General features: G+C 41.2%; 1 protein-coding gene across 2 annotated transcripts in view; it reads right to left on the bottom strand.

Moving 5' to 3' along the window:
- The window catches only part of TMEM2 (transmembrane protein 2), a 70,791-nt gene that overhangs the window by 40,017 nt on the left and 10,389 nt on the right, over positions 1–20,385 (bottom strand). For both annotated transcript variants that reach the window (XM_015564998.1, XM_006765281.2), the window contains exons 2-7: positions 14,269–14,611; positions 11,277–11,417; positions 10,161–10,722; positions 5,871–6,040; positions 2,055–2,243; positions 420–589 (exon numbers count right to left, since the gene is read on the bottom strand). In XM_015564998.1, coding sequence (XP_015420484.1) covers positions 420–589; positions 2,055–2,243; positions 5,871–6,040; positions 10,161–10,722; positions 11,277–11,417; positions 14,269–14,599 — 1,563 coding nt within the window. In that variant the 5' untranslated portion in view covers positions 14,600–14,611. The remainder of the gene's footprint in view (positions 1–419; positions 590–2,054; positions 2,244–5,870; positions 6,041–10,160; positions 10,723–11,276; positions 11,418–14,268; positions 14,612–20,385) is intronic.

Genomic DNA, 20,385 nt, shown 5'->3' with positions numbered 1-20,385 from the left:
GTGCCCGCAACCCAGGTACATGCCCTTGACCGGAATTGAACCTGGGACCCTTCAGTCCGCAAGCCGACGCTCTATCCACTGAGCCAAACCGGTTTCGGCTGCTTAATCATGTTTTATAAAAAACCAATTGATGCTTTCGTACCAGGATTTATTTTCTGCCTCTGTATAATTCATTCTTCCCAATGTACTGATTTAATTCTTCAAAAGGCAATTCTTAGCTTAACCTCAGGTCCAGGTCAACTACATGAAGATATAAACTTTCTTTTAATTACCTAAAATCTGCTCTTTGTCATTCAAAAGAGAAATAAAATATGATTTCTTCTTAATATCCTTATAGATCTCATTCAGAAACTTGAAAGTTTTTTCAAATATATTTAGCAACCAAGGTTTCAAAGAATGCATCAAATCCTTCTGCCTACCGTGACATGTCCCCCAAAGGTATCATAATCAAAGAACTGGCACTGGTTTTCACCATAGCACGAATCTTCCATTTCTCCTTGGATTACAACATTCCGGGTGAGAATTCCAACCTCAGCTCTCATGTCTACACCATCTATGATCTCACCCATGTGCGGGAACTGCGGGGTTTCTGGTTGATGTGGGCAAGGGAAAAATAATATTAGAACAAAGAGAACATGGAACTTATGTCAAAAAGACAGCCGCGTTATTCTGTAACCCCAAGACATTATCAAGCGTTACTGTCCGCTTCCATCCAAGTTTAATACCTCAGAACCACAGAATTCCAGGAAGGGTATTAGTGATTATCTGATTGAATCACCCACCCAATTTGACCAACTGTCAAGTCCACACACAGCGCTTGCTCCTCCTATCTGAAGTAGCTAAATCCTCCCTTAATCTGGAAACAATAATCTGGAATCTACTGAAGAATCCAGATTCTCTCTCCCTATCCATATGTCTTTGTCCCACCCCCTCGAGGACACATGAAAAACCAAATGTATGGCGAGTCCAGAAAAACTAATGGTTTTATTGATGTTGATAACAGGGTGTGAGTTGTTTTTGTTTCTACTCCAAAGCTGAAGTAGTCTGCATTTGCACATTAATAGCACAAAAACTACCATCGTTTCTTTCCTACGTCTTCGTCTTCCTATTTTAATATTATGCATTCCTTTAAATTCCCATTTTGATTGGAAATTTAGAAACTCTTTAATAATGAGCTCCTCTCTGATGTTTTTATTATATAAACTCAAGGAAGAAAATAAAAGTAAATCGAGGAGTTGAGATCATGGAGATTCATTATCATGTAGACTTGTTAACAGCAGTGGGAATTTCCAAACAAAATCAATGCCAGATGGTATCGTAGTTTTCTGCGTTTTTCTGTTTTCTGCTTATGCCCTGTGTTATCAAGAAGGAAAAGTACAACACTGAAACACGGAGGAAAAGTGCCAAGCGAGCCAATCATCCTGTTTTATTTTAAAGCAAAAAAAGTTTCCCTTAAACTCCAAAGCTCTAAACCACTCACTGAGTGAGTACTTATCAAATAGTTACTGTAAGCTCTTGAGTACAGAAGCAAGGAAAGCAATATAACGAGTGACATACACAATGAAGTCCGTAACTGAGGCAATGCATGAAGAAGCTTTGCCCATTCTTTCCAAACGGTTTACAGTCACAATCTCATTGGGCACTGCTCTCCCTCAAAAGATGTACAAGTGAAGATTCTGATAGGAAATGTAGTCTTCTTAAAATACCTTTTTGGTTCCATTTTAAATATTAATAAGATCTACTTTTTGCGAAGGAAGTAGGCACTCAAAAACCACAGATTTCTTTTTTATTATTAAGATAAATTTCCATTAAAAATGAATCTAGTCGAATGGCTGGGTTTACTATTACGTGACAGTTTAAAAAGAAGTTGGAAACGACCTTAGAAAGCAATCGGTCCACCATGCCTTCATCTTTTATTAAACGATGGAACAGGCATGAAACATGGTGATGGTAGTGATGATGGTGATGGGGGGGTGGGGGAGGACATATAACTCCAGGAATCAAATCCCGAGAAAAGAGTGTTTCCCAAAAAAACATTCTGCGCAGCCGGATACCTTTGACTTTGACCTGGAAACGGCTGCACTCGGGACAGGGGAGCAGCGTGAACTCCTCGGCCTGGTACATGGAGTAGTCTGTGCTTGCAACCACGATCTGGTCTCCGGGTTTCCAGCTACTGACGTCATCAAGCAGGTGAAGCTTCACGCCATCCACGACTTCCACCCGGAAGCCTGAAAGAGAAACACCTAAACCAGAAAGAAAGAGAGCGATGCATTAGCAGAAGTTTTTTTTCTCCTAATGTGGACCCTCTCACTGAAGAACAAATCGACAGTCACGATAAACACAAGTCAGCACGTTTTTACTAATGGTCACCATGTGGAAGTCACTCTGTAGGTATTAATGAGTGGAAGATGCAAACACAGATCCCTGCCATGAGGAGAGAGCCCATCCACCCCTGACCAGAATGCAACATGCTGATCGGGTGCTCCGTTAAGACAGTGACTCTAACGCAGCGGTCGCCAACCTTTCGGACCTCACGGACACTCAGCGGTCCAGACCACCGGTTGGCGACCGCTGCTCTAAAGGACCATGATGGGAGTGAAGAAACACCTCTACTAAGTCGGGGGAATCAAAAGGATGGAAATTCAGACATGGCACGAGGAATAATCCAGCTCTCCTTATAGTCTTGAGCCATCTATCCTGATAAAACCTAATCTGACCAAGTCTCAGATTCTGTTCCTTTAGACTGTGATCTACTCTGCTTTTCAGTGTCTACCAAGCACCAAAAAAAATAGATATCTTATAAATGTAAAGTGCATTTTAAATATGTTTATTGAGTCCAGATACTAAAGCCCATCCTGGAATGTTGTCCAAATAATAACAATAACAATAGCTAAAATGTTGGGGACTTCACAAACATAATAACCTTTCGTGAAAGCAACTATGAGAGACAGGCACTGTTATATGTATGAGATGAAGAAACCAAAGGTCAGGGAGTTTGAATAACAGCCAAAAATGGTAGAGCCAATTTCTTAACCTCTATATGATTCTGCCTTCCCAAGAATCAAAACAGACAGGTAAAGAACAAAGGTAATAAAAAACTTCATGGCAGCAACAATCCTTACCCCAAATTCCATATTCTTACCCCAAATAATTACCTAAAAAAAGGCAACTAAATATTAACGTTTTTCATAAAAATTTTACATAAATTTCAATAATGCTTTTAAAAGATGACAAGGATGATTTTAAGCAAAAATGCTTTTAAGAAAACTAGATTATCCTGGCCAGTGTGGCTCAGTTGTTTTGAGTGTCGTCCTGCATACCAAAAGGCAACAGGTTTAATTCCCAGTCAGGGCACACACCCAGGTTGTGGGGTTCGATCCCCAGGGGGGGGCAGGCACAGGAGTCATTGATTGATGTTTCTCTCTCACATCAATGTTTCTCTCTCTCCCTCTCTCTTCCTCTCTCTCTCTTTCTCTTCTTCTAAAACAACTAAATCAATAAAAATTTTTAAAAACTAGGTAAATAAGTTTTGGCTTAAATGATCCTTAGAGTTTGTTTCCGTGTGTCTGTTTTTGTTTTTGAACCCAGAAGGCGGGTGGGGAAGATCTATATTATTCCTCGCTTTTTTTTCCGGCTTTAGGAGAAAAGCCTGTCTAAGGTTATCTCCTATCAGCCCTACGGAACTGGAGGCTGAAAGGAAGTAAGTGCCTCCCCCTGCTTCCTGACGAGAACTGGCCCCTCTTCCAGAAAGTAGGAGTCACTGAGAACGTGGGACACAAACAACCTGCGACAGAAAGCTAGCACGTCCTCGCCTCCAGAAGTGAGCAGTCGTCAGTAATGTGAAAATGAAAACAGTATTTCCCACAGAGGAAGTGTTGACCGAGGTTTGTCAGTAATTATCTTCTGCCTGGAATCTTACTGGAAGCAGTTGTACTGAACTTCTCACACAAATTCCGACTAAGAAATGCTTCTCAGCCACCCATGCTTCTGCTTTTTCTTAGAGGCAGAAAGCTGAGCTTGATTCCAGCTTCCTCGTCCATAATCATACCATCTCCTCACCCCAAGCCCAGAAGGTTGCTTTGAGGCAATGAGTGAAAGCCCCTGTTTCATAACACAAACTCTGTCTTAAAGCAAAAGACTCTCTTTAAGGACCATACAAAATACACCATTATAACCCAGGTCATGTTTGCATCATCATTAAAATAGGTAACCCTGCCCTGGCTGGTGTGGCTCGGCTGGCTGGGTATTGTCCTGTGCACCAAAAGTTGCCAGTTCAATTGCCAGTCAGGGCACATGCCCAGATTTCGGGTTAGATCCCTGGTCAGAGTGTGTGAAGGAGGCAGCCAACCGGTGTTTTTCTCTCACATAGATGTTTCTCTTTCTCTCCCCGTCTCCCTCCCCCTCTCTTTCTCTTCCTCTCTCTAAAGCCAATTTAAATAACACTTAGAAAATGTTTAGGTATAAGGCTACCAAGGATGAAATATTTCATAGAAAAAAAATAGGTAAGATTTATTGAGTGCTTATTATACACGCTATGCTAAAGATAACGTCATGTTCTTCACATTGATGCTCATAACAGCCCCAATCCAGTCTCTATTATTATCCCCATTTTTCAGATGAGGAAACTGAGGGTTAGAAAGTCGCATGCCCACCATCACAGAGTAAGTGAAAGGGCTGAGATATGAATCCGGGCATTCTGTCTCCAGAAAGTCATTTTAGTAAAAACATTTGTTACGCTGCTTCTAAAAACAGAGACATGAGCCCAGTCTAAACTAAGCCTTTCTGGATAATGAGAGGTATAATGAAACACCTCTTACTCACTCATTTCACATTCGTTTGGGTATAATATTTGGTTGGGGGAAAAAGGTGATGGGCAAGCACAGAGCTGCCAATGTATACCTAAAGCCAAAAATCTGGCAGCAACGTGGATAGTAAAAAAGTATATATATAGTGAACGTCACTAAGAGAAAAAAGTCAGAAGCACCCTGAATAGTCAGCACTAGGTATTATTCAAATAAATTATAGCTCTTCTGAAAGATGGATTATCATTAAAAGTATATTGAAGAAAATATAAAGACATGAGGTACTTTTGCAGTATGTTATTTAAAGAGAGGAAAACAGGTTAAAACAAAATGAACACCAAGGGAGGGAACATACGTAAGATAAAAAATACTAGATTATTTGCACCAAAATAATTATCTCTGAACCATGTGGCTAAAGGTTAGTTTTTACTTCATATAACATATATTCAAATGTAATTTTGCTGACGTGTACAGAAAGAGAAGACTCAAGGTACAAGATCATGTTCACTGTCACCGAGCATAAACTAAGACAGCTCACCATATCACATCCAGGAAACAAGTCTATTTTCTTTTCTTTTTTTAATATATTTTATTGATTTTTTTCAGAGAGGAAGGGAGAGGGATAGAAAGTTAGAAACATCGATGAGAGGAAAACACTGATCAGCTGCCTCCTGCACACTCCCTACTGGGTATGTGCCCGCAACCAAGGCACATGCCCTTGACTGGAATCGAACCTGGGACCCTTGAGTCCGTAGGCCGACGGTCTATCCACTGAGCCAAACCGGTTAGGGCAACAAATCTATTTTCACTAGTTAGCCACACTAAACCGGTTTGAGAACCACGCACAAAGCCCAGTGGGTGGTGCCCAATCTAGAACAGATCGTTGTCTAGTCCAGAAAGAACCCTGGAGTCTAAAAGAGCAAGTACAGTAGGGAAACTGTTGGTTTTACTCTCAACCAGTTGAGAAATCTAACTGGAATGTCATTTCAATACACTGTCACTTTAAAAAATAAAATGTGTCACAATACTTACCCATGTCTTACAAAAGTATACACCGTGCTTGCCTACCTTCAATCCATTCACTATAAGCTGTCACCGCAAACTTCTGACCATCCACAGTATAAAATTCTCTCTGGGCAAGAGCCTTTCCTCCACTACTATGATTTTCATAGTTTCTCACAGATTCATTGCAAGAAGTACTTCCACCGTTGATGACACCAACCAAAGCCCAAGCTTGCCTGGAAGGAACAAGAGCGCGTGCATTTGATTATTTGTCCTGGGACTGACCCAAATCCCTGGCGCAGATGTTAGATCAGGTGTCGTCTGAGTCTCCTAGTTCATTCTTTGCCAGTCCCTACACCTTTTTCTCTACATGAGGTTGCAAGTCCAAACGCTGACTGTGAAGTAAATGGCGTCTCAGAAGGAAATGCACCTGAATTTTAAAGCCTTGTTTGCCCAGCTCTGTAACAGGTGCCACACCGGTGACTGTGACTTGAATTAATGACTGACTTCCATCTTCAATACACACCCATTTCATTCACCACCCTTCTGGCCAAGAATCCATTTATTTTTCCTTCTTTTAAAACCTGCTCTTTTCACCCTAGCCGGGTGCTCAGTGGGTAGAGCATTAGCCTGTGGACGAAAGGGTCCCAGGTTTGATTTCGGTCAAGGACACATGCCCAGGTTGCAGGCTCAATCCCCAGTTAAGGAGAGTGCAGGAGGCAGACAATGGATGATTCTCTCTCATCATTAATGTCTCTCTCTCTCCCTCTCTCTTCCTCTCTGAAATAAATAAAAATAAATACATAAATAAATAAAACCTGCTCTTAACTCTCCTCTCTGCAATGTTCTCCAATCTAGCTGCATACTAGAATCACATGGGAACTTTCAGAACACATCTCTGCTCAGACCCAGCACAGACCAACGCAGTCAGCATCTCTACAGATGGGGCCGACATTAGTAAATTGTCAAAGTTTCCCAGGTGATTTGAAAGTGCAGAGCACACTGGAGAACCACTGTGTTACAGCGCTGGTCCTCTGGCATCAGCAGACCGCAAAATCACTTGGAAGGCTTGTTAAATCAGGTTGCTCGGGTACACCCCCTGTTTGAAATGGAGCCTGAGAACTTGCATTTCTAACAAGTTCCCGGGTGACGCTGAGGCTTCTGGTCCAGAGAGCACACTGAGAACCCATGAGCTGGAGGTCAGAGCACAGAGCAGAAGTCATCAATCCCGACTGCACATCAGTTGCCTGGAGTCCTAACCTCCGCAGGTCCTGAAGTAAGCGACCAAGGGTGGGCCTGGGCATCGGGAATAGTTAAATCTCAGGTGTACAAGTAAGGCTGAAAACCACTGGGTTAAATGTTTCTTAGCTTTCTTAAACCTGTGGAATTACTATCCAACACTGTACATACTACGTGTCTATTTGTTAAAAGCAATGTGTTCTTAAAAACACCATTTTATTTCTGTGATATTGGGATAAACTTACTCCCAGGGACTTGCTTAAGCTTGTTGCCAAAAATCAATCAAAAAAAAAAAATACAGACTAAAAAATTTGCCTTAAGTCTCCTGGTTTAAAACATGAAAAGAAAAATGTCAACTTCCTTCTCTAGGAAAAACAAAATACACCAAATGTAATCTATGCCAGACAGATGGCCGGATAGTCACAGATAAAAGTTAACCGAAGTATGCCTACATCCTTATAAATTCCACACCCACCCCTGCCTGGATTTAGCTCCTTTTTGGCTGACAACGCTTTATAGCTCTATTTATATTCCTTGACGCAGCAGAAAGAATCAAATGAAGGCTGTCTCAATGTATTATCTCCTGTGTGAGAGGGGAGGAGAGGAAAAATAGCAGAGGCTTCCTTTATTTACCAGGACTGCCTCAGCAACTATAAAACAATGTTGGATTCTATTGACACTATCTCCAAAACACTCCCACTTCCCTCCTCCACTTGAGGAAAATGTCAGTGCACCAGAACATTATCTTCAAAGGGGCATGTTTATGTACACTGGAGATAATGTCAGAGCAGGGAACACTGGCAAAGGATCACAACACTGATTCCTCCGCCAAATCAGCAGCTATATTTTAAAGGGAATTTAGAAACCAGTAGAGAGAATAAATAAATAAATAACGTCAAACAAAATATTCATGGGTAATGATCACACGGATCTAGAACAATAATGGCATGAAGAAACAAAGGTTATAACCCCTTGCATTACTGGATAAGGAAACAAAGGAGGGGGTCTAACTGAAAAAGTGCTCCTCTCCTAGGTCTAGGAACTACAGAAATAGGTGTACATGTGCATCAAGAGGTAGGTAAAGACCATTCAGTGAAGCGCCTGTGGTAACAGAGGTCCAAACTGGAAAGCCACCCAGAGAGCCAGCCGTGAATACTTTGTGGCATAAACATACAACAGAAGATAAACAGCCATGACAATGAGCCAGCATTACATGCAACAACACAGATGACCCTCAATAACAGAGTTGAGCAAAGCAGCCAGACACAAAATATGATATATTATTTGCCCTCATTTACATGAAGTTCAAACACTTTAGTATTCTCCACAAAAGCAGGGTGGTTGGTTCCCTCTGGCGAGTGGAGGGAGTGATCAGTGAACTGGATGGGCCACTGGCAGTGTTCTATTTCACGAACTGGGTGGTAGCGACCCAGGTATCACATTGTGCCAAGTCATTACACTCTACATTCTTATTTTGAGCACTTTTCTGTATGTATATTATATTTAATAAAAGCTTTTTAAAAACACTTTTGACATTTTGCACGTTGTTCTCCCTGTCTGGAAAGACCTCCATTCCACCGCGTAGACAGCACACTTCTCAGCATCCTCGCCTTCGGAGAGCCTCCACCGACTAACCCAGGCCAGTTTTGGATTCCTTCTCCTACGCTCCCATTGCAGCCTGTAGATGCAGCAAGTGTCTTACTGTTCGATCCTCACCTACTCAGGTCTCTGTCTACCCACTAGATCAGTGGTCGGCAAACTGTGGCTCGCGAGCCACATGCGGCTCTCTGGCCCCTTGAGTGTGGCCACGAAGTTTCAATTGCACTGGAGGTGCGCACCCACACGTGGTACTTTGTGGAAGAGCCACACTTAAGGGGCCGCAGTTTGCCGACGACTGCACTAGATTAAACAAAGGCTCTGAGAGGGTGTCATTTCATCAAAGATCTACGGGTACCCAGCTCTTAGCAACTTTTCCATATTCCTTGGGTGAACAAAAAGCAATTTTAAAACATTACAGACCCCTTTTCTTTACTCACTTTGTCTTAACTTTCTCCAGAATTTCTGTAGATTGTATTTCATTACAACAACCAGATTTCCAAGGAAAAAATAATAACTAGATCAACCAACCATCAACAAAATAACTAGATCGTTTTAATATGTGAGTTTTGAAATCCTCTTACTTTTCACTGCAGATATTCCTTGACATTACTAAGAACAGTAAGCAGAATTGAAACTTCTGTTTTTTGAATGAAATGTTGAGCCAGCTCAGGGATGCGTTAGGAAATCACGGTCACCGAGACTATGGCACAAGAACCACAAATAGTACAAATGATCCCTACTCTCTGGACGAACGTCCTGGCCCTCCAGCTTGTTCCTTCCTCACGTGTGTGCCAGGCCTCCCCGGACCTGCGCCAAGCCGATCAGTAGGTCCAAATGACCACCAAAGGTTCCAAAAGAGAAAACTGTGCAGGTTCCACCTCACTCAGACTTTTAAGACAACTTTTACTTAGCACGAAACTGGGCCCTAACCTTTCAACTCCTAAGGTGCCTTAATTAGCCTGAGTCTAATAGGACACACTTCAGAAGGTAATGAAAGAAAAGAGTAAATTATCCTTACACTGCATGATTTTTTCTTTTTTTTTAGTACCACATTGCTGATATAATTGGTTTCAGAGAGGAAAGGAGAGGGAGAGAGATAGAAACACAAATGATGAGAGAGAACCACTGATTGGCTGCCTCCTGCATGCCCCACACTAGCGCACAACCCAGGCATGTGCCCTGACCAGGAATCGAACCCTGACCTCTGGGTTCATAGGTTAACGCTCAATCACTGAGCCATGATGGCCAGGCCACATTTCTCTTATTTTCGCAAGCCTGATGCTACAGTGCACAAAGTGCTTCATAAGCCAAAGCCAAGAAGAGAGCGTTTGTAACCAGTATCCTGTCCTCCAGGCCCATGTTTCAAAGCAAGAGGCAACCAGTCCTCCAGATGGCAGTGGCCATTCTGACCTGGAGTCAGGCCCTGGTGTGCTGTGTATCTGTCCACCCTTGCTCTCCTGTCACATAGATGAAGACTCGCACACGGACCTGGAGAAGAAAGCACAAAGGTATGCCCACCTGTAGCCCAGTCCTTGGATCAGCTTGCTTCCCAACCGGTCCTGGATCATTTGTATGGTTCCCTGTAAGAGGCTCTTAGCTGCTGAATCTCCAACAGCTATAGCAACAATCCGTCCCGGATCCTGGACCCTCAGAAACTCCTGAAGCCGCCTGCTCTCGTTGTGGTATTCGTGGGTGTCAAACCTCTCGCTTTCCAAAATCTTGGCTGTGTCTTGGTCAATGACCCTCACGTTGAGGCCCCTGGAAAAGTTCTTCTCAAAGGCGTAGGCGCCATAGGTCAGGCCTGAGGCGTGCAGAGTTCTCGCCAGCAACGTCCACGACGCCTTCTGTGCCCCGTGTAACTCCAGTGTCCCGCCGGCTTCCACACCAATAAATTTTTTGCCAAATGTTGGCATACTTTCACCTTCATCGGACTTGCCATACAAGGCAATTGTCGCTTTGGATGCATAGCGGCATTTTTCTGCTCCAATATGAAGCGCCCCACCATCCTTGATCAGGATGTAACGAGTCCTCAAAGTAATATTTCTGGATCCATCTTTATGGTCCCCAAATACAAGCAGCCCTGCAGAGAACAACACTGGTGTCAGCCCACTTCGGAAACATCTTTCTGACATACAGAGAACCAGATTTCACTTTTGGGGGGTGGGGCGGGCGGGGGGGACTCTTCCATAACTGAGTTTAAAAAGAATTCACTAAGTCTCATCAGAAATGAAGAGCTCATATCTCAGCACACTAAAAATGAATTTCACTTCACTCCCTTTAGAGGTAAATCTTTTCCAGAATGGTAGTATCGAAGAGCCTTCAAATCGGAATCTCATTTTTCCACGTAAACCCATGTTAATTTTCTCATCACTCTCCACAGCTGTACCAAAGATTTGGCTATGAGAATTCACCTTCTGGAGCTGTTTCCTTTTCTATAAATCAAGGGTGTTGACTTGAGTGATTTCTAAGGCCCTTCGAGCTCTTGAGTTCTATGGTGCTACCTCAGGAACTTTGCATGTCTCCGTGGTTAGAGTAACACCACATCCTAAAGGCTATAGTTTTCTATGGAAAGAACATCAAATGTGCCCCATAGTAAACAGCAAGCTGTTCCCACAGACAGGAACCATCACTCACCTCCATCCTGAATGACTATAGAATTCACTGTGGCATCTGAGGTCAGACGGAACATATCTCCCTGCTTGATAACAACTTGCTTTGCAGAATCTTGTCCCGGATCCCAGTTCCTGAGACGAGGGTTTTGATCTGGGCAATTCTCTGTAAGACAATGCAACATCAATATCCCATCAACCCCCAAAAATGGAAGGATACCTTTAGCCAAACCCAAGCACTACCATCATGTATTGCAATCTGAAATTAATGGACACTGCTAAGCAATATGTATATTAGGTCTTCCCAAGTTCTTTCCTGTGCACAGTGAGTCATTAGTAGGTGATAATAGCACCTCTTCCACTCCCAAGGCAGTAGCTGAAGAGTATCCCAATCTTTAGAGTGTACCCCCCTTTCCCAACAAAGCTGCAAGAGGCAAATGGCCAAAGGCATGACTTCTCATTTTCAGAGGGGAGAAAACCACAGATTAGAGAAGCCAAACCCAAGATTACTCAGCACGTTGAGTGATAGGAAAGTTCCCCTTTAAGAAATGAGGTTCACTTTACTTCCTGTAACCCTTTACTAAATGAGAACTTGCCTCTTGAATAGGTAATTATGAAAACATAAAAGTATTCTGTAATGCCGCAGGTATTTAATGCATGAGACCTTTATTTTCTGCTATAATTTGAAAGAAGGGGCGGGGAGGACATCACACCAGTGTGGATTAACTAATGACTGTATTTATTGAGGATCCATTTGTCCACTCTATACTAGACACTGTAAAATTTATATGTAGACACACACACACACACACACACACACACACACAGCAATGAGCCTACAGCCCTCCAAGCTATTATTTGCCCCACTAGTTAAGACCTTGACAATTATTTCATGGAATTAATTTTTCTCATAGCAGTTTCATAATCACTGATATTTAATTCTGGTAAATCAGTGGTCATCACTACTATACTAAGAATAATCCTTAAACTTTCCTTCCCATGGGGGAAACAAGAAATTTCTTGAATGTGTTCTAACTTAATACTGAAGAGCTCTTACAACTTTTCTTCTACCTCCCTCTCTTGCCATAAAACATCCAGGTGGAATTCTCCAAAATGTCATATCAGAAGCGAATGTGCGTCCCATGTGACAACACTGTACCCAGCTCTGGAGAAGGAAATCCAGTCTTTTGATATCTAGAGGCTACTACAATAGTTACATAATTCTCCTTAGTTGTTTATAATTATTCCCCAGGAGAGCACGCTTCATTGGAACCATCAACAAAAACTCCAGGCTGTTTCCTTCCAGTAACATGTATTTAATGAGAAAGTGTGTGGTCTGCAGAAAGCCCTGGAAAACAGCTCGGCCTGCCCTATCTTCCCGGCTACCCACTTGGTGAGCAGTGGGTGCATTATCAAACTTATGTAAGAGCAATAACCACCGTGAGCCTGACCCCGAAATACTTCAGCATACCAGATCTTTCCACTGATATTCTGCCAAAATATGAAACTAAAGAATGTTGATTCAAGGAACCACATCAGCAATTCACTGTTTGAAATGGAATATGAAAACATCAGTGAAAGCCACAGGTTTCGGCTCTGACTTTCCACTAACCTAGCATCCCTTTATTGCAAATCACTTGGAAAGAATAAGTCAACAGCAGTGAGCTTGGTTATTCTGCTGGAGAAAAGGGAAGGAAAGTCAATGCTATGTGCAATGAAAAGCAACGTTACAAGTTCATAATGTGGTCAGTCTAAGGGCGTGGTCCACAAAGATGTTGATATGAACATCTCTTACTCGGGTCTACTTAGAAGTATTGGCATACCTCTCCCCAGGACCTTAAAGTCTATAAACCTCTAAATCACCCATGGAAACTAAATAAAATAATATTTGTAAGTCTTTTAAATGGTAAAATGCTTCTCAAATGTTATATCCATTTAAGGAGACATCTAATGTGACAAAAATATGTTGTAGACTAAAAAATGCAGATAACTATGGTGCCCAGTCCAGGCTGCTACATCTGCTTCTTCCCTGATTTTCACACAGATGGATGGGATTCTGTTATGAAGCTGTTCTCTGTTGGTATAGTATTTAGGCCGACTGACAATAAACTTTTTCAAAATCACCCAAAATATTCATATATTACCAACTTGGAAAGCAAAGGCCTTTAAGAAATTAAAACCTCCCTACATGATCTTTAACTATGAAGTAATGAGTGATTTTTTAGACAAATATTTCAGAAATCACGCCTCCTAATGGATGTTTTCCTTTTAGACATTGTTCCTCAAAAATGTTTAAGGCTTCTCTTTTGGAATAGTCCCCCAGCCAGCTGCAAACCGCAGAACACAAATTTAATTATTTTCACATATATGTATGTATATTTTTAATTTTTACTTATTCATTTTAGAGAACAAGAGAGAGGAAGGAAGAGAAAGAGAGAGAAACATTGATTTGCTATTCCACTTATTAATGTGTTCAATGGTTGATTCTTGTATGCGCCCTGATCAGGGATCAAACTCTCAACGTTGGCCCATTGAGATGATGCTCCAACCCACTGAGCTACCTGGCCAGGGCCTTCACTTATATTTTAAAAAAAAAAAATCAAATGTAGTTTATCACTCCAGTTAGTGATCTTCATCACTAAAAACTTTGGCAAATGAGAGGCCTATCTCCCACAAAGGATGAAATTCCCACAAGAATTCAGTAAAGACTCTTAAAATTAGCATTTCAAAAAGAAATACTCAAGAATGTCTTGAGCACTGGGACAAAGTGACAAAATGGAAGGCAGAGCCATCCTTTAATTTTATCATTTCCAATGGATTCCTTTGACAATTGCTCTCATTCAGGTTACACCTTGTATTAACTAATTACATATTAGTTAGCTAGAGCCAACTTAAGATAACAGAGCAGTTTAATCTTATTCCCCTGTTTTCTTCTTCTAGGATATGTTCTATAAGCACACATGCACGCACACACACACACACATACACACACACACGCACGCACACCACGCACTTACCGTCTGGAGCGTATTTTGAGGATATCCCTAAAATTACTGCAAGTGCAACAAAAAATGAGAAGCTAGTGATAGCAAAGCAAATGAAAGTATTTTTGTGCCTCTTCTGCTTCTGGCTTCCTCCCTGGGCTTGCTGCTCTTCAGGTGAGAAAGCAAAGCTGGCCCGGGCTTCCTGTCTGATGGGGGGACATTTGGCTGAAGCTTGGCTCTTTGGAGGAGGAGGGGGACGCAGTGGGACAACCTTCCCTGGAACATAGCCGGACGAGCGATGGCCATTTCCATTCTGAGGTTGCAGGAAAGCAGGGGAGCGTCCCCTGGAATTAGTGGCATGCATGATACGCTGTCACTGCAAAAAGAAAGGGAAAAGAAAATAAGAAATATGAGAATTAGAACGGCTTTTTTAAAAAGTATATTTTATTGGAGTAAAATATACACATCATTAAACTTACCATTTATACCATTTTAAAGTGTATAGTTCGGTTGCATCAAGGACATTCAGAATGTGCACAACCATCATAACCATCCATTTCCAGAACTCTGTCCAAACATACTCTCTAGCCTTTAAGCAACAATTCCCCATTTCTACCTTCTCCCCGGGGCCCTGGTAAACACTGGAATGACTGAAAACACCGAGTCCACTTACATCCCTGTGTGGCAGAAAAAGGGGTTCTATGGGAAGTAACCTTACAGAGTGACCTGATCATAAATTCCTAACCAGGCAAGTCGGACATTTAACCTCTTTAAGCCATCCCTGTCCACTGTTTCTGTGCATCTAGGTTAACACCCCTTTGAAACAGCCCTTTCAGGCCCTTCAGGCAAAACCACCAAGTGAGCACATAATCTTTAACTATCCTGTACTCTAATCCCTGCCTTTCGTCCTCCCACCTTCTTGTAATCTTCTTTAAATTCCCTGCATAAAAGAAGCTGCACACTACTATTCCAGGAATCATTTTTAATATTTTTGTCTGTGGTGATCTTGCTTCCAGGTGTATCCTGTTTGGTTCAAATATATTTTTATAAAAATTCTCTACAGGTTTGGACATTCTTATGCCAACACCTACCATATGTGGACAATCACCTTCACTAATCACCTTCTAAGATCACTGCTTCTCAATCTGGCTGCACATTATAACCACCCCCTAATACCAATGTCCAACCACTGTTACCTCTTAAATGTACCCCTCCCCGTGTTTCTAATGAGCATCTAGGTTGAGACTGACTGTGCTATGGCAAATGTTCTCAATTTTCATTGTGTGCTTAAGAATCACCAGGGAAGCTTGTTAAAAATGAAGATTCCTAGACTCTCCACCCCAGTGATTCTGGCTCAGTTGGTGCAAAGACAGCCCTGGATTTTACATTTTTATAACAATACCCTGGTGACACAGAAGCAGGTGGTCATACTTTGAGTATCATTATTCTAAGTCCTTCAAACTGAACTTTGAAGTTCATGTCATGAGGGCCACAAGGAGGCCCTTACAAGTGCCCAGTAGACACGCACTGGTGTTTAGTGTTCCATTTCCCCCACTATATCCACCTTATGGTGAAGCAACTTACGTATTTTTACTTGTATTACCTCTTTTTAAAAAAATATATAATTTTAGGAAGGGAGAGGAAAAGAGAGATAGAAACATCAATGATGAGAGAGAATCATTGATCAGCTGCCTCCTGCACACCCCACACTGGAGATCAAGCCAGCAACCTGGGCATGTGCCTTGACTGGGAATCGAACTGTGACCTGCTGGTTCATAGGTGGACACTCAACCACTGAGCCATGCTGGCTGGGCTACTTGTATTATCTCTTAACTAGACACTGTAAATTCATTTAGGAAGGAAGTCTAAATATATTATCTCTTTAAAGCCTCAAATTTTGGTTTAAAGTAGTAGTCATTCAAATATTGTGGTTAATTAAGATACACACACACACACACACACACACACATATGTATATATATAATGGTTAAGATGATTTAAAAAATAGCTAACGCTCACAGGGCACTTACTGCCAGGTCTTGTTCCAAACACCTTCTGTGTATTAACTCATCTAATCTAATACATGTAATACAACAAATATATAGGTGGATGCCATTATCCCCATGTTACACACGAGAAACTGAGACCTAGAATGTTTATTAGCTGGTGGACAGGAGAACCAGGTCTCAAGCCCAAGTATTTTTACTCTGGAGTTCAGGCCCTGAAGAGTTAACACTAATGTGTCTTCCAAAGCAGTTGAGAGGCAGTAATTTCAAAGAATCCGTTTTGTAAGGATGTAGCTAGAACTGTGCTGAAAGGGCATAGTACTACTTCAGAAATTCTTCACGCAAAAGTTCAATAGACTATACGTGTTTCTTTCCTATCTAAGAGACGCTGGCATGCAAAGACAGTCCTTTCCATCTTTTATAGTCTTTATTGTAATACGTTTTTGAATGAAAGAGAAAGTTTTAAATAAAACTTTACTGTTTCTTTGCTGAGAGAGAGAGAGAGAGAAAGAGAGAGAGAGAGAGAGGAAGGGAGAGACGGGGGAGGGAGAGAGAAGAGGGAAGGAAAGAGGTGCTATGCCACATACTGTTCTTATTGCAATGGCTGTAGATAATTAAAACATGATCAATGGCTTCAGAAACGTGACATTCAACCTCTTCCATTACTTCCCTTTCTCAACAACTAGAGTGTCTCAGAGTCACCTGACTTCATTCAATACCCTTATAATTAATCCTCCTCCATTTCTGCCAAAGCAATGAATAAGATCCTAGTCCTGAGGGTACCTCCAAATGGCTCTAAACTACAGTAAATCCATTAACACAAAATGTGGTCATTAGAGAAGCCACAAACAAGCGTTCCCAGGACCCAAATGACCTGGAAACGAATGGGGACAGAAAGGAAATCTAATCAGGAATTGCTGCTGATTTTACACAGGGCGAAGGGCATTCCCAGAGTCAGTGTGCCTGTCAAAAACACTCGGTGTGTGCGGTGTGATTTCTGAACAAAAGCAATTATTTATGAAGCTTAAGCTCCATGACAAAGGGAAAGCAATGGGATCTAAGGTGCTATTGAAGAAACGACTGCTTGTGCCAAGGAACAGAACGAACTAAAGGATACATCCTGCTGGAACAAATGAGAGAGGATGAAAAAAGTCCCCTTTATGATGGTCTGTTGACAAAGAAAAGACTAAACCAGAAATTCTAGAGGACCAGCCTCGCCAGGGTGGGAGGGAATCAGGACTGTAATGTGCTCTAAAGCGAGTGGAAATCTTTTGTCTGAGGCTGCAATCATCTGATACTTCATTGTTTCAGGGTGAGAACGGGTGCTACTTAAAAGGCTGGAGAGGCCTTTTGTGGGAGATAATGTGTCACCAGATGTGCCGCCAATTCAATAAAAGGCAGAGAGAGGCAAAATGAAGCCACCTTCCCACTGGGAATAATTTCTGTCTTCACACAAACAAAAGGGTATCTTACCATGAAAATTCAGATGGTGTCCACCCCCAAATTAAAATGGTCAAGAAATCAAAAATAATCACGGTTGTGTTTTCCCCATAACCCTTCTGGAAAACTATGTTTTCCTACACGTGTTCTAAACCCATTAGCTCTATTTTACTGAAAACCATATAAATGCGTAAGCAGCAAAGTCATTCTTTTTCTAAGAATACATATCTTATTATCAAAAAAAATCATATGTATGCTATTTACTCAAGTTATTATGATTTCTAAAGATAAAAAATACACATACAGTGCTTTAGAATTTCACTTTACATTTATGAGTTTACATTAGGAATAGTATGAATCGATTACTTTAAAATATATTGATTGCTAGTTACAAATTTTAATTATTCATGGTTGGGGGGGATGACATTTCCCTCATTCAATAAGCAACATGAGATTTTGTGGTCATTAGAGGATTGTGGTAGAAACTGGGGAGGATAAATAAAAGATTTACAGCATCCCCAAGAAGTGCAATTCCTAAATGCAATTTGAAATCACTTGATTGAAGGCAGAGTGAAACTGACCAAGGAAATACTGTGAAAACGGTGTGGTTGGGATCCCAGGCTTTCTCAACAAGGGCTGTCCAAACCGTAAGGCTCTTAATACTTGCAGCACTTGCTTGAGTTTGAGAACCAAGCAAGAACCTAATAGAGGAAAGAGGATGAAGTGTTTCCTCTGGCTTTCAAGACTTCACGGAGAGTACTATTAGGTGTCATTTTAAAATTTTTGTTACAGGCCAATGTTTTTACTTAACACACTGTAAATGTGTTTACATTGCCCGTCATTTCTAGTGGAAAGCACATACCATATAGAAGGAACACGTCCATATTTAATGACATATTTTAGGAGCTATTACAGCCGGTGCTAAATCCCTAAACCCAATCCAAAATGGGAGATAACCCAAGACATTCATATTGAATTTGGAAATAAATTCCACACAGGTTTTAAAGCATAATTTTTGGTATTTAGATGTTCCTTGAAAGAGTTATCTTGTATTTATTTACCCTGGATGGTAAAAAGTGGTAGCCCAAAAGGCTTGGTAATACAGTAATTAATTTAAAAAATTAAATCATGGAATTAAAACTTTTCATGGGGAATTTAAGCAAAAAATTAAAGTAGATAATGAAAGAACTAAGAGTATGAAAGCATCATACCAACTTACAAGGTATAAATGCAAATGCTGAAAAAGAGGAAGCATTCAAAACCTAGTACTTTTGTCTAATTCTCAGTTTCCCTCACAAAAAACACCTTAAAAACTTGCTGTCATTTTAAATAAAATCATTCTCTTGGATAAAGAGTGTATAACCTTAAATAGTAACTCAGGGTGAGAGGGACTTATACAGTTGGCAGGAGCATTCAATTAATTTATTTGGTAATACATTACAATAAGTAATCACTGAAAGTATTTTTAAATTTCAAAAACAGTAAAGGAGATCATGATTGATTGGGCGGGGGTGAACTATAAAAAGGAAGTGATTTTAAGAAAATTGAGATTTTCTCATTTAAAATTTTCAAACATGGTGCTATCTCATCCATGAAGCCTTCTCAGGATTTCACAAATTCCCTGCTTGTATTTCCCTGTCCTCTGTTTAAAACTTATTAGATCATCTTGCTTTCTGCCTTATGTTTCAATTATGCATGTACCTGTCAATCTTCTTCATTGGACTGTAAGCTTCTTAAGAGCAGGAGTGTCTTATTTATCTTAGTCTTCTCACAGGGCCTTACACATAGTAGGTACTCAATAAATGCTTGTTGAACTTAGATCTCTATCTCTCTTACACACACACACACACACACACACATTCTCATTGGAATTTCCCATCTAATCCTTCTCCAACATTTCTTAGAGTGTTCCATTCCACTTTATCGTGACACTGACATCCAATAAATGCTATCATCAAAGGGAAAGTCTGGAAAGTCTTCTCCATAAGAGATAGCAGCAGTAACTCAACACTAATAAAGGTGCTTTAAAGAGCTAAGTTTTCATGTTCTTTCTAACTGCTGAGCTGCTAAAATAGAAGACAAATTCACTTCCATGCATGCTTAGCACTTACACACAGTGGGCGAGGGCATCTGCCCTGTAGGCAATGATACGCTCCGTCCCCCAAATCATCCAGCTCCTCCAACCCAACACAGAGGGTCCCACTGCTCAGTGCTGTGCCATGCATTCTGGCCCCACCATACTGAACACCTAACAAAAAGGCAATGGTTTTGACAGTAACCTGTAGAATTACAGTTTGGATACTATTTTAAGTACCTTGTCCTTAAACAACAAGAAAGCCCACTGCATGGGAGAACATATTTGTCAATGATATTTCAGATAAGGGTTTAATCTCCAAAATTTACAGAGAATTCATATAACTTAACAAAAGGAAGATAAACAATCCAACCAAAAAATGGGCAAAGGACCTCAATAGACACTTTTCAAACGAGGACATACAGAAGGCCAAGAGACATATGAAAACATGCTCTAATTATCTGAGAGATGCAAATCAAAATGGGGCTGAGGTACCATCTCACACCTGTCAGACTAGCTGTCATCAACAAATCAGCAAATGACAAGTGCTGGGAGTATGTGGAGAAAAAGGACCCCGCGTGCACTGCTGGTGGGAATGTGGACTGGTGCAGCCACTGTGAATAATTGTAT

Source organism: Myotis davidii, unplaced genomic scaffold (genome assembly GCF_000327345.1).
Source record: "Myotis davidii unplaced genomic scaffold, ASM32734v1 scaffold616, whole genome shotgun sequence".
Lineage (NCBI taxonomy): Eukaryota > Metazoa > Chordata > Mammalia > Chiroptera > Vespertilionidae > Myotis > Myotis davidii.
Note: the sequence above shows the minus strand (reverse complement) of the source record. Positions and strands in the feature narration are given on the sequence as shown.